Source organism: Mercenaria mercenaria, chromosome 6, assembly GCF_021730395.1.
Source record: "Mercenaria mercenaria strain notata chromosome 6, MADL_Memer_1, whole genome shotgun sequence".
Classification (NCBI taxonomy): Eukaryota; Metazoa; Mollusca; class Bivalvia; order Venerida; family Veneridae; genus Mercenaria; species Mercenaria mercenaria.
The window spans coordinates 26,357,450-26,373,026 of NC_069366.1; the positions used below are offsets into that span (position 1 = coordinate 26,357,450).

Consider the following 15,577-nt stretch of genomic DNA (forward strand, 5'->3'; position numbering starts at 1 on the left):
ATTTTTATGTTTCCTGACTTTAATGTCTTATGTTTTAGGTTTTTTCTTCGTGTACTATACTGGTACGGTCCTACAAATAAATTGATGAAACTTTACCATAATGGTGTTCACCATTACACCAAAACTACCACTACTACATATGACCGACTATTGAATACGTCTGGGAAAAGACTACAACAACAACATGTTTGTTGTAACATTTGTAGTCTTTTCTGCAAGTTTTCAAACTTTGTTGCGCCGCAGTTTACGTTTCAGTCTTAACAAGACGGGTCGTAAGTTAATATGAAATAAGGCAAACCCTCAAAGCGAGCTCAAAGAAATCGGATTTATCTAAAAATATTATGCATCATTTATTTGTCACAAAGAAACTATTCACTAGTCACAAGAACTCAGGAGAACCTATTCACTTAAAAAGTCTACATTTAGTGTCACCATACCTATAACAGTGAATATCATAACGTTGTAAAATTTATGGGAAGCCGGTGTCACGGTGACGTCATACCGCGTTCCCGTTTCTTTTTGCTTATTATGACATTTTTTCCATTTTGTGGCCGATGCTTGATCTTTTAAATGAAAACAATATTTTTTTTTCAAACAACTGGAAATCATTTTTTCATTATTGTTAAGTGATGAATATTTTTTAGCAACTGAATGAAGTTCTGTATTCGCTCCGGAAAGAAGTACTTCCTGTGAGCACCAGTCCGTTAGGGTGCGCTTTTTTAAAACTTCCGACGAAACTTTTCAAATCCATCACCAAGTGTGAAAGTATACTTGCGTTACCGTAAAGCTCGATTCTCGAGCAGGCCCTTCGGGCCTGCTCTTCGAGCTCGCTATTACGAGCCAAGCTTAAGGTCGTAAGTTATTACGAGCCAAGCTTAAGGAAGAAAAAAGACAAAAAAAAGTACAAATTCCGAAACGCCTCGTTTTGTGCAATGTATCTCTGCTAATTAAGATGGCAGAAAAGTGTTCTTAAAGAAAGGACTCGTTATACGCCGCGTAAAGTAGTTCACTCGGGTTACGCCCTTGAGGAACTGCTTCGTCACGTTTAAATATATTAAAACATGGTCCTGCTATATATTACAATTTAATGACATAAATGTATGGAGAAAAAATAAAATATAGATATAAGAACATTGAGATGAAATGTACACTGCAAGGTTTGATTAAAAAAAAACAATGTTTCACACGCAATATTAAAAATACATGTACACGTTTATAAACTACTGTTCTGTATTTTGACACAAAAGATCCAAAATACTCCAAGCAATAGGAAACGAAAGAATTTTACCCAATGACAGATTAATATGCGGAAATTACCATGTTAATAAGTTGAGCTATTTTTTCAACTGTAAGAATTCGAAGCGCAGTAATCTAATATTTACGGAATACTGTTTAGTTCATATCCGCTACCATCGCCCATCTACTAATTATTTAAAGCGCGATGATATGATAGTAGATCATAGTACGATAGGATAGGATAGTATAGTGAACGATGGTAAGATGTTAGCGATATTTGGATGGTGGGATAGCGATGGTAAGATGATAGGGTGATATATTACTATCCTACCACCGCTGTCCTAACGCGCTATCATACTAAGCTGTCCTACCATTCTTTTATCCTACCATCCTACGATTCTGCTATCCTACTGTCCCACCACCCTACTATCCTGCCGTCGCTTTTCGTTCTTTTTCTTCTCGCGTTTTGATATTTAGTGGTCATTGCCCTACTATAGTGCGAATAAACGCAAAACAAGACAGCGCACATATAGTTGGCACATAGTAAGAAAATGGCCGACCTAGTATATAGAGAATAATAGGTTAGTGCCGTAGATGAGAAAGTTTATCTGGCTAGGCGGAGGACGTTATCGGGTGAGCCGAAGGCGAACCTGATAACGTCCGGAGCCGAGCCAGATAAACTTTCTCCATCTTAGGCACTAACCTATTATTCTATTTATCTTGTCATTACTTCATTTTCCGATATTTGGCAATTTATTTTACAAAAATAAGTGTGCGACAACCGCTTTAATGACGTCATATTCGTAATGACGTCACTTATATAATGACGTGATTACCGGCAAAATCGCAATAACTTCTTCGTTTTTGAATAAAAACTCATTATTTGACCACTCATTTTCTTAGTTCGGACATTTCCAACACAATGATGATGGTTTCGTTGGAAAATTTCTGATGACAACAATATCGATCATAAGGTCACATGATCAACTGACCGTATATCACTGGTCACATGATCAACTGACGGTATATCAAGAAAGATATACGGCACCCTGATATCGGGTCGAAAATACTGCAAGTGACAGGTTAAAATAGGATAGTAGGATAGCGGTGACAGGATGGTAGGATAGGGATAGGAGGATAGAAGGATAGCGGTGACAGGATGGTAGGATAGGGATAGGAGGATAGCGGTGACAGGATGGTAGGATAGGGATAGGAGGATAGTAGGATAGCGGTGACAGGATGGTAGGATAGGGATAGTAGGATAGTGGTGACAGGATGGTAGGATAGGGATAGGAGGATAGTAGGATAGCGGTGACAGGATGGTAGGATAGGGATAGTAGGATAGCGGTGACAGGATGGTAGGATAGGGATAGGAGGATAGTAGGATAGCGGTGACAGGATGGTAGGACAGGGATAGGAGGATAGCGGTGACAGGATGGTAGGATAGGGATAGGAGGATAGTAGGATAGCGGTGACAGGATGGTAGGATAGGAATAGGAGGATAGTAGGATGACATTATCTCATTATATCATCTTACTATCACTATTCCACCATCCCACTATCGCCATCCTATTATCCTACTTCACTACCATCACAATCAATCCTACTATGGCCATGCTACTATCCTACCATCCTACTGTTCTACCATCGCCATCCTTATGCCATACTGTTCTATCGCTTTGATAATTAGGCAATGGGCGATGATATGACATGAACAAAACAGTATTCCGTAGATATTAGTACTTTTTTGAAAAGGTAATCTGAAACATGTAAAGTTGATTTTCTAGCACATATCTGGGCTCAGATTTCTCCAACGCATTAATAAAACACTTGAGAAATGTTTGCTAAAAGATATGTTTGCACTCAGTCAGACAATTTTAAATCTTATTTGATAACAAAAACTTGAAAATAAATGAGTCACTTACGACTATACCGACATGCAGCTAAAACTGAAGATCTCGCCGCGCTGCCTTCAGGTAAAGGATGGTATTTGAACAAAATATCTAAATAGACTCAATATAACATTGACTGCACAAATTGCTATAAGTGAATAAATTGCATCATGGCTTACTATCTTATATTCAAATACTTTAATCAAAAAATTAAAAAGCGATATTTAGAACAATACTAAAACCTAACGTCTTACTTGGTTATGTTTTTGGAATATACGTCTCAATAACAACTAATGTAGACCAGCTCTTTGATCTAAAATTCATAAAAGCGATATTTGTAATGGAAATAACTTGTAGTATAACTTTTTGTTAACTTAAAGACAACAGAGATAGACCATGAAACTTGATTGCTAGAAATAAACGAAGCTGTTGCACCCGCCAATTTGTTAGCGTCTGCATTGGCCTTAGCGTCCGCGTTCAAATCGTTTTCTTGCCTACCTAGCGGGGAAAGTATACATTTATCCGAGCACGCGCCGGGGATAGATATTCCTGTCTTTCCCTAGGGGAAAACCTTGTCTAAAATAGCGTGCACTAAGGCGACGTCACATAGTACTGGTACCATTGTGACGTCATAAACTTTATAAATAATGTAAGGAAATACCCAAACCTATTTGTCTCCACTATCTATTTTGAACATGATAGGCAAGCAAAATGATCTAACATGTCTGACTGTATAAGACAGATGTTTTCCCAACCCTCGGGACAGCATGGATAAAAAACCTCGCTAACGCTCGGTTTTCCATTCCACACTGTCCCGAGGGTAGGGAAACTCCCGTCTTACACAGGCAGGCATGTAAGATCCTTATATTCTTGCTTACCTAGCGAGGAACGTATACATTTGTCCGAGCACGCACCTGGGATAGATATTCCTGTCTTTCCCTAGGGAAAAACCTTGTCTTAAATAGCGTGCACTAAAGTGACGTCACATAGTACTGCCACCGTTGTGACGTCATAAACTTTATATATAATGTCAGGAAATACCCAAATCTATTTGTCATCACAATCTATTTTGAACGTGATAGGCAAGAAAAATAATCTAACATGTCTGCCTGTGTAAGACTTCTGTTTTCCCAACCCTCGGGACAGCATGGATAAAAAACCTCGCTAACGCTCGGTTTTCCATTCCACACTGTCCCTCGGGTAGGGAAAACCCCGTCTTACACAGGCAGGAATGTAAGATCCTTATAGTCTACATCCGCTTTCTGTTTTCTGACTGGTTAAGTTTGTGCATGTAAGCTGGTATGTAAGGAAAAGCCAGTGTCAGGAGTATGTAAGATACCAACTCGAAGTTTTGAGTTACTTTGCCGAAACTTTGAGTTTTGTAACTCGAAATTTCAAGCTTCTAAGTAAAATATTAGAGTAACTAACATGAAATTTCGAGTTAGTTATCTCGAAATTTTACAAACTAAGTCGAAATTTTCAATTACCTTGTTGAAATTGCGAGATTCTGATTCTAAATTTCGATTTACTTACTCGAAATTTGGAGTAACTAACACAAACTTTGGAGTTAGTTATCTAGAAATTTTAATTTACCAAGTCGAAATTTGTATTACATGTAGTTTCTCGAAATTTCGATTTTAATACGCAAATTTGAACGTCTATCCGTCTGTAAAGTCCCAAAAATATTAATATGCTTATTTATAAGAAACTCGCTAGAGTTTTGATATTTGGCATGTGATATAAGGGTTTGACTCTCTACTATTTTTGTTCAAATTATTGCCATAGGGTCAGAATGGCCACACCCCTGCGTGTGGCATGGACATACTATAGGCTTATATGTAAAACAAAAACTTTAAAAATCTTCTTTTCTGAATAATAGCTAGAGCATTGAAATGACAAATTCACAAAAATAAGCTATCATACATTTTAAGCAATTTACAGTAGCTAAAACTATTGTCCTGATGTGAAAAACAACTACACTCTTGAATCCAGCATGTATATTTTTGACATACATATGACACTCCAAAGTTTTGCCCTTCACTCTAGTTCTAATTTTTGTTTATTTTTGACATACATATGGCACTCCGAAGTTTTGCCCTTCACTCTAGTTCTAATTTTTGTTTTGTCATGCATTCACATCCTTATATCCTACATGTTTCCTAGATGCCATACTGGATCATAATATATCATTGCATAATCCAGCTCTGTACTTTTACCATTACGTAATACAAATACACTTGAAGCCTTGCACACAGGTGATCACTTTATGTGATTCAATGACCATCTAGCTGCTGATATTCTGGTTCTGTTTGTCACCATTACTTTTAAGCAATTAAGTATTCCGGCCAACTGGTTCCCGTGAACTGAGTCACATCCATTGGAATGTTTGGCTTTCTGAAAGAAAAGTTATAGGAATATCAGTGTTCTTACGATTGTTTCGACACACAGTCAACGCAGGACTACATTCCTTAAAGATATTACTTGAAGAATAATAAATAGGACATCTTAATTGAGTCACATCCATTGGAATATTTGGATTTCTGAAAGTGAAAAGTGAAATGATTTCGTTGATAACTGGAATATCAGTGTTCTTATGCTTGTTTGAACATAAAGTCAAAACAGGACTACCTTCCTTACAGATATTACCTAGAGAATGATAAATACGATGTTTGCACTCGATACAATTGTAGATAGTCTGATTTCTGGAAACACAATTATAAAAAAAAAAATCGCCGAATCATAAAAGGTCATCAACTTAAAACGGATATGTCATTTTCCTGTTTCAAGTTTCTGTCATGCAAATGTCAAACTCTAAAGAGATATTATGCCCAAATTTCATTTAAAAAATTGATATAACGGTAATCTATACAGAATCTACATTACTTTACTTTAATAATTGGTCACCTATACCTTTCAGACATTATTAACACATATAAACATACTGAACAATTATACTATTATTGTATTACATATCTTACCAACAATGTTCAAAAGTTCCATTTCATTCAAATATTAAACCACCAAATTACAACAGACAATTAAACCCATTTCAGCTTAATTCTTAGTGTTCCTCGTTTGACTGCCATTCACGACAATTACACTGGCTAAAGGTAACTTACAGTGCCAACCTTCTGGCATTTCAAGAAACATACTGATGAACCAACATGTGCATAAAATTTATTTGTTACGCTAAAAGTACGGCTTAAACTACGATTTAGCCTATTTAGGACACATGAAATTCATTTTGCATCATGCACAACCAGGTTAGTGATGTCACGGACGTCAAGAACTTCACTAAGATGTACGTAGCTCAGTTGAATGCAGTTGTCTGGCGATAATCAATGCGGATGGCGGGAGTACTACTGGCGGGCATAGAAAAGAGAAGTGTATGAAAACATAAAATAAACATGTTTGTGTGTATACACAATAGATTCATTTATTTAACTAAATAAAATACACTAAATGATGATCCTCTGGCCTAAATCAATAGCTAATGGTGAGAATGAAGTACAATTAATGTTATTAATGTAGTACCAGGTATAATCTTTCTCACAAGCAAACTATGAGATATACTATTGATCGAATCACTAATATTCCATGATTGGTAGTAGGAATTTTGATTTTGATAACATCTTTTTTTTTTTTTAATTTGAACTTCATGCTCAACAACTACGCCTGAAAAGAATTAGACGAAATCCTATTACTGAAAAAAACCTCCCATCTCAACCACGCGAAAACCTAAAAATTTCTTTGTGCATCTAGTTCGCCAAATAGAACTTTAAACGTTTACACATACCCGGATTTGGCAAAATTCGTCCAAAATGCCGTTGTTGCCAGCGAAACCAGTTTATTTTCAGTTGAAGAATGAGCACCATTCCTGTTGTAGATGAATACAGCTGTGCTTAGAGGTATTCCAAATACATACAATATTTCGTCAGCGTGGTTTGATCCTGTAACGTTATGCAATAAAGCTAAGTGTTCAGAAAATAAATAGTTTAGGTATATATAAGTTGATGTCTGATACGCTTTTATAAATGATTTAAATTATATTTCACCATGGGTTTTACTTGTTTTATATATACTACTGTTTTCAGTTACTTTGTAACTTCCTACTGTCAGATACACACATTTTCAGACTCTGCAGAAATGCATTTTTGAAAATCGTCTTCGAACCGTAGACCCGCACAGCTTACATACTGAATATCTATAATATATGTCATTTTCCAAAACACACACAATATTAAAGGTACTGACCATTCAGCCATGAAAGAACATCAATAACATTGCTTCTAATCTTAGCAAATTCAAAAAAGTATGCGCTTCCTTTTTGTAACTAAGCGTGCGCTTCAACTGTCTGGGCCGCTGGTGCGAAGAAAACTGCGTCGTTTGACATATCAGAAACAAGCTTGCGTATACTGACATAGTCATCCGGGTCTTTCCAATCGACGAAGAAGAAGGTCAGCAGTCTTTCTAGTGCCATTCTTGTATCATTGTCTTCAGGAGAAAATGTTTCGTTAATCAAAAAAGGAACGATCCGAGTTCGGAAATTGTTTTTCGTTATATTGAATTCCAGATTGAATTCCAGATCGGAATTACGCATCATATTAGAAAAACGGATAAATTCTAGAGTTCCATCTAAATCATGTACACCAACCATGATATTAAGGGCAGCGAAAATGTCTCTTGAGTTAGAAGTGACTGCAGATTGTCCTTTGATTATATTTCTTGGGATGTCAACTAAGAAGTCTACTATTGGTCCAAAGGGAATTGTGCTCGACTGCAGTGAAACCGGATCTTTTGACTGCAGACAGGTAACACATGACTTTGAATCAGGTAAACAACTTTGCTCTTTCAAATGAATTTCAAAGTCAGAAATATCCAGCAGTGCCCAGGGAGAGATAGCCGTTCCGCTTTCTGCAATTACCCTTTTAAACAGTCCTTTATTTCCAGGATATAATGCATGTAATATAACAGAAGCGGCACCAGCTGATTCTCCAAAAATTGTTATTTCATCCTTGTAACCAAAGAAACTTTCAAATTGTCATGTACCCAATTAAGTGTCAGGTGCTGGTCCCAAAGCCCTTGGTTTCCTGAGTGCACCATTTCTGTCACGTAGAAATTCAAACATGCCTATACGGTAGTTTATTGTTGCAACAATAACGTTGCCAAACAAAGCTAGTACATCGGGGTTGTACAGTGATGCCGCACCCTGTGTAAACCCATCTCCATATATCCGAACCATGACTGGGAGCATATCTTTTGATTTGAGTCCATTTGATACATATATATTTAGAGTTAAACAGTCTTCGGAAAATCCAGGAACACCATACACTTTCAATAACTCTTCGTATTCAACTGCTTGTTGATATCACGCCATAGAAATATTTCTTGGTTTCCTAAATCTATTTGTTCCTGTTGTCGATTCAGCAAATGGAATTCCAAGAAACTTTGATATCAACTTTTGCTCACCGTCAACAGGAATAAACTCCTGATATCCCATAATACTTCCAACATTTGTGTTTACTGTGACTGGCGTCTGGGAAAAACATGCGGTTATGAGCGTAAAAATTGCCACATTTGTGGAAATCATTTTCAGTTGTACAATAATATATTTCCAGTTTGCGTAAAGTAAATTCGAACTTTTTGTTGATTTATAAACCTTCGTTTACTGATAAAGACTAACTAGCATTTATAACATAAAGGAATAAAGACGTGTCCTCGTTTTTTGGTACCAAGGTCTTTGGTTTCATGGGAATGCACCGTTACTATCTCATAGAAATCCGAACATTAAATACGATAGTAACAACGTTGACAAATAAAAAGGGCCTATAGATCGATGCCTTGCCCTGAATAAACTACTGCCATATATTCAAACCATAACGAGCAGTGATGAAAGAACAGTTTGTTGATAACATACATCTCCCACATCCCATGCGTCTGGGTTTTGGATTAGGTTTTCATGATCGTATTAAATCTATTTGTTCCTGCAGTGGATTCAACGGATGGATTTCCAAGAAAGTTACTAATTGATTTCAGCTCAGTGGACAGAAATGAACTCATGAATTCTGCAACCGATGTCTGTGTGTCGCAGTGGAACGTATGCAATAATACCGTTTATTAAATACTGATAAAAGAAGAACGAGTAGTAACAGATAGTAATAAGAAATAATAATAAACTTCATTTAAAGCGGATAACATATTTGGCTGAAGCCTCTCCAACATATGGTCATCTAACATAATTATTATAGGAATAATATAAAGTAATTATGTCTGCGTGAAATTAAATAGGATAACAGAAATAGACAAAAGAAAACATAACAACAAATTACATTAAAGTGTGAATATAACAAAAGCAATAACACTTAGTGATTTGAAATAAAGAGGAAAAATGAAAGAAAATCAAAATTTTGTTTTGATGGAAATGTCATTAGAATTATACATAAGTAGGTAGATAAGAAGTGAATACGAAAAAAAGGTTAGTTAGGAAAAATCGAGTGACAATTTGCAGATAATAATAAATACATTTTTAGATGAAGATGACACTATAACTGTTTTTCGAATTTTACAATATCTGAGAACTCATGAATGGGAAGAATAGAGTGTGCAGAAATGCATTGATATTGCGGATGATACCGTGCAGTGGTCAGAAAAATCGAATGTTCAAATCAGGAAATAAAGAAACGAACAATTATAACATCACCCCCCCCCACCCCCACCCCCCAACCACCACACACAAACACACCTCCAAGGCGATATTACCCCTATTGTCAGATGACAGTGCTTAAAGCCTTACCGGTTACGTCTAGACGGGCTGTATATAATGGTTCACCCCTTCTCTCCACCCCCACACTAGATAGGACAAACTACGCAACTTGTCTCAAGCAGGCAGTAATGAACACTAGTTTGTTGAGTTGCTCCAGCAAATACACATGTTTAGTCAAATTGCCGATATATTGACAAAAGTGGTGTTTAAAACCAAGTGGTATCTGTTGGGATAAAACCTTTTTGACATTGGTGGTGTTTAAAGCCGGAAGGTTTCTATTTGAAAGAAAACACCTTATTGACATTTGTGTTGTTTAAAGCCAGAAGGTTTCTGTTGAAAAAAGCTTTTTGACATTCATGGTGTTAAAGCCAGACGGTATATGTATGATAAATGTTTTCAATATCGGTGGTTTCAAAGCCTGGTGGTTTTTGTAGGTAAAATCCCTTTTCGACATTGGTAGAGTTTAAAGCCAGAGGGTTTCTGATGAGAAAAAAGGCTTTTTTACATTCGTGGTGTAAAGCTATGTTGTCTATATGTAGGATAAAATACTTTCAATATTGGTGATTTTAAAGCCGGATTTTTTTTTAGGATAAAGAACCTTTAGGACATTGGTGGAGTTTAAAGCCAGAGGCTTTCTGTTGAAAAAGAGGCGTTTTGACATTCATGGTGTAACAGCCATGTTGTCTATGTGTAGGATAAAAGGTTTTCAATATTGGTGATTTTAAAGTCAGAGGATTTCTGTAGGGAAAACACCTTTCCGACATTGGCGGATTTAAAGCAAGTAGGTTTCTACTGTTTTTCTTTGACATTCGTGCTGTTAAAAGCCAGATAGTGTCTGTATAAGATTTCTATAAAAGGTTTTCAATTTGTGGTTTTCAAGCCAGAAAAAAAATTTTCGACATTGGTTGAATTTAAAGCCAGAAGGTTTCTGTGGAAAGAAAAGTGTTGTTTTTTTACATTCGTGGTGTAAAAGCTATGATGTCTATGTTGACAAAAGGTTTTCAACATTAGTGGGTTTCAAGCCAGATTGTTTCTGTTAGAAGATGGCCGGTCTCCGCTGGCAAAAGGTTTTACTGTACAGTTTGTATTTCTTCTGGTCAATACATGGACAACAGGACTTTCAACTTGTTCATAATTCAAGATAAATACTTCATTTCTTCTGGACTCATTCATCAGGTGGCTGTGATACTTAAGTTCCTTTTTTGCAACTGTTAATACTCAGTTGTCTGAAGATTTGGATTAAATTTGAATCACGAAAGAACACGTACCAAAGGTTTCAGTGTGTGAAATTATAACAATTTGTGGTTAAACTGCATGTATTTATTCACAGTTTGACCGAGACCTTCCGTAGCACAATGGATTTCTAATCCATATAGATATCTGGGACTATAACAGTTACAGTTAGAATGAAAAATTTATCAAAAACAGTGAGTGTGTGAGGGAAAGGGATGGGTGGAATTCGTCATATTTCATACAGATCTGTTTATTTATATCCAAATTTAGATACACTCATGTTACACCAACATGTTCATATGCAGCAATTTGGCTATTAACCATGCTTGTTTGTGTAAGGCTGCAGACAGTTTATTAAAGTCATATCTTACTATTATACTAAAAAAATTAAAACTGCTAATGCTAATTCATGTTGCCTTCTACAAATGACACTATCATATTTTATTTGTTGCAAGCTTCCTGTATTAGATTTTGGACAAAGCTGTACTCTTACATGTAAAGGGTGTTTTAGTTTGAGTGATGATGTTTAAATAAAAGGAAAATCAGATAACAACTCTAGTTTCGTCACCATATTTGTGTTTTCTTATATGATAATAGGTATTCATTGGAGCAAGGACTTTTGCTACACCCTGTCAGTTTTGATTTATAAAAAATACAATCTCTTTAAATAATTGATACTATGTTAAAAATGAATGTCTTAAGCATGCATTTAGATAAATATACTATTTCTTTTAAAGAATGGCCGCATTTTACCAGTTAAGACTTAGATGTATAAAAAAGACGATTTTCTACATATAATTGCATTTGAAAATTATATTTTTCATGTATAAAAATCAATACTTGATTAAAACGTTAACGAAACCATATAAATATAAGACTTCACCACTTAGAAATGTAAATTTCCATGTCTTAGTTAGAAAAACAGATTAATTTGAAGGCTAGATTGCATATATAAGGGCATACTTACTGAAATATAGCATCCAGTTTGATGGCTGCCACAATGATGGCTGAAAAAATGTTACCACTGGAATTCTTAAAAGTGTGAAAAATTCAACTGAATAAGTACTATGATGGTGATCATGTATCCTTTATTTTGTTTATTTCTTTATTCTACAGTTTCGTCTGAAAGCATGAAAAATTAATAAGCTCCCACCGAAATGCATGGATATCAAATTAATGTATAAATTATTGGGTATCGGGTTTCTGAATATTATATGCCGTTTAGTCAATACCCAGTTCAAACTAAAATGATGGGGTAGTACCGAGTTCACTTTGAAGTTCTACCGAACATTCTAAGACATCGTACACATTTGTCTTAAAAAATATAACCACAAAGCAATAGATGATTTGTTAAATTGATACCACGTGTATTCCCTTAACATGGAGCATAGTAAAGAAAATATATTTAATATTCACCAAAATACTGTTGAATATACGAAAAGCGGGATACTATTGAGGATTTATCATCACTTGTATGAAATCTTTAAAACGTTTCTATGCAATCAAATACTAAGTTATGTTCACATGATAAGACATAATACTCCGGGTTTGTTTTATCCAACTATATCAAGAGATGGATCAAAATGAAAAATATCTGGTTGTTTTTGCTGACAACTGTGCAGCCGCTTTATTTCTGGAACTATGTCAGACCAGAATGCCATTCTTCTAGGATAGAATCCCTCAATCACCGAGGCTGGAGACATTTGATTGGATATCTGAAAATAACGCTGGGACGTCATATCATACTCCGGCCACGCTGTGTTCGTGAAAAAGGTTACATCCATTGGCATGTTTGGATTCCTGTAATTAGATATGAGGATTTGCATATTAATGTTTCATGTTTTCCTAAATACTTTTTAATCAAAAGTAAAACCGAGAGTAGGGCATCGGGTAATGTGTAGGGAGACTGGGGCACCAACGGACATAAATTATTCTTCTTCATGCATCTATCTACACAATATTTCATCTCAAGTTACTTTTTATAAATTGTGATCTTTGGCCTGTCTCTTTAACTTACAATTTCTGTGTCAATATCATTTTTTCAGATAAAATAATGTTCTAGTATATGCAGTATGAAATACAATTTAGTAATAAATTTATATAGTTATAAGATATATCTTATATCAAATAATCATACATTTCAGACTTCTGAATGATTTATTAAAACTACATCTATTAAAAGTAACTTTAGCTTTTGACCAGAAGGTATCTAAATATTTACAATAAAGAAAAAAGTGATCTAAGACTTCAAATGGACTATTTTCGATGTTCCACTTAAACAGATCAGCATTTGTTGCTATTATTCTATGTATAGTCTTATATTTAAATTGCTTTATTCGATTATCTACTACAACTTTATTTAATACATAGTAAAAGGATTCACATTTGATAATATTTGAAAATAACTCTTCCCGATATTTGTGGATATACGGTTTATTAAATTTGGCGTCGAGAAAAAAAAATGTATATTTCTTTATTAGGCCACACCAAATTGATTACTTGGTCAACGGATTTCCCGCTCCATTTTTTTTCCAAAATCAAAAACAAATATATTTTTTTGAAAATCAGCTTCCGCTCGCTTCAGTTTTTGCAGACCGATTTCAAAATTTCAGAGCGGGCGTTTTTTTATAACGGAATAGCTCAAGGAAACGGGGGCTGAATCATCCAGTGCGTTCACGAAGGATATTTTGATTTCTATACTTAAATAAAGGAATATTGCATTTGGAAAGGAACATCATTGAATCAAATCGTCGAGAAACAGGTATCTATTTTTACTTTCAAGCGTCGTTATGGCCTGTTGATAGTAACGATTGCTTGTTGAGAATGGGTATCCGACTAATAAATTTAAATTTATAAGACAGTAACCTAATATTCTCTATTTATCTTATTAAGACTGATGACTTGATCAGAATACTTAATGGAAATGTATTATTTAAAAAATGCAACAATTTTCAGTTACCTACTTGTAACGCTGATCACCATGAACCCTGGATTCTTGAAACAAAGAATAACTAATCTGCATTAAAAGAAAGAAATATTAAACTGCTCAGTATATTAGTTATCTATTCCTTTGCAAAATTGGACAGCAATTGGCAACTTGATACATTTTAAAAAATCTTTTTTAGAAGTTGAAATACTTCACTTGCCCAGCATTCGTAGAAGTTGAATCTAATGTTAAGGAAAATAGATTTGAATAAACGTACCCAGATTTTGCGAAGTTGGACCACAGAGCCATAGTTGCACGGGAGACTTGTTTTTCCTCTGATGTGTAATTAATATTACTTAAACCAAAGATTGATGCATTGCTTAGCAACGGAATACCGAGAACAAATTGTATTTCGTCGGCATGGTTTGAACCTGCAAATATAAATTTATAATCATTACACAACGAGGACATGTGATTTTTTTCACTGTTTTCGATGATATATGTTTGATAACGCTTTACATTGTATTCCGTGCATATTCACAATATTTCATTCCGCTTGATAAAAGTAAGAAGGACAACTTCCAGGTTATAAATCTTTACCTAATTAAGGGGATTATCTGATCAATTAACGTGATATCACCCAAAGTAAACTAACATATTTTTAATTCTTCAAAAAAAACCTCCTCTTCTATTTTCAACTGGTAGGAATATGTATATTTAATTGCCTTGAAATTTATATCTATTTGAATCCAGTGTGTTCGAAAGGTATTTCGATGATGTTTTCCAATATATATAATTCTTTCGAACACACTAGATCCCGGAAGGACACAAAACATGTAAAATAGTTATAGTGCTGAAAACTGTCAAAAGTTTAATTTTAAACACGGGCGCTAACGGCTTTGCAAAACGTGTAGCATAAGATTAAAACAATAATGGCATAAATTCCACCTGTATAGTCCGATATATGAATGTTAACTATATAAAACTGATTTGCAGATTAGTTCAGCATCATTTGACGAACACTATGCGTATTGTGGATGGGCGTGGGGGATTAAACATACTTTCAACACTAGACAGATTTAACAGAAATCAAAATTCGATATATAACATACTTTATTACTTCAATCAAATTAAACGAGACAGAGAATGCCCTAATCAGTCTTACACAAATATCAATGCGATCTGTAACGAGGCTCTTGGAGAAAATGTGAGCCACGCCATGAGAAAATCAACATAATGGCTTTGCGACCAGCATGGATCCAGACCAGCCTGCGCATCCGCGCAGTCTGGCCAGGACCCCTGCTGTTCACTTTTAAAGCCTATTACAATTAGAGAAACCGTAAGCGAACAGCATGGATCCTGACCAGACTGCGCGGATGCGCAGGTTGGTCTGGATCCATGCTGGTCGCAAAACAACTATGTTGATTTTCTTATGGCGTGGCTCATGTATTGTAAAGCATACTAATGTTCAAATGTACAAATCAGTTTAGATATTGTAGTGTTTATGTCGAGTATTGCGTGAATACG

General features: G+C 35.3%; 1 protein-coding gene across 1 annotated transcript in view; it reads right to left on the reverse strand.

Annotated features, from left to right (window-relative positions):
* The window catches only part of LOC123550608 (uncharacterized), a 59,557-nt gene that overhangs the window by 14,913 nt on the left and 29,067 nt on the right, over positions 1–15,577 (reverse strand). The window contains exons 8-11 of the mRNA XM_053546723.1: positions 14,328–14,481; positions 12,687–12,924; positions 7,545–8,142; positions 6,925–7,078 (exon numbers count right to left, since the gene is read on the reverse strand). Of these exons, the coding sequence (XP_053402698.1) occupies positions 6,925–7,078; positions 7,545–8,142; positions 12,687–12,924; positions 14,328–14,481 (1,144 nt within the window). The remainder of the gene's footprint in view (positions 1–6,924; positions 7,079–7,544; positions 8,143–12,686; positions 12,925–14,327; positions 14,482–15,577) is intronic.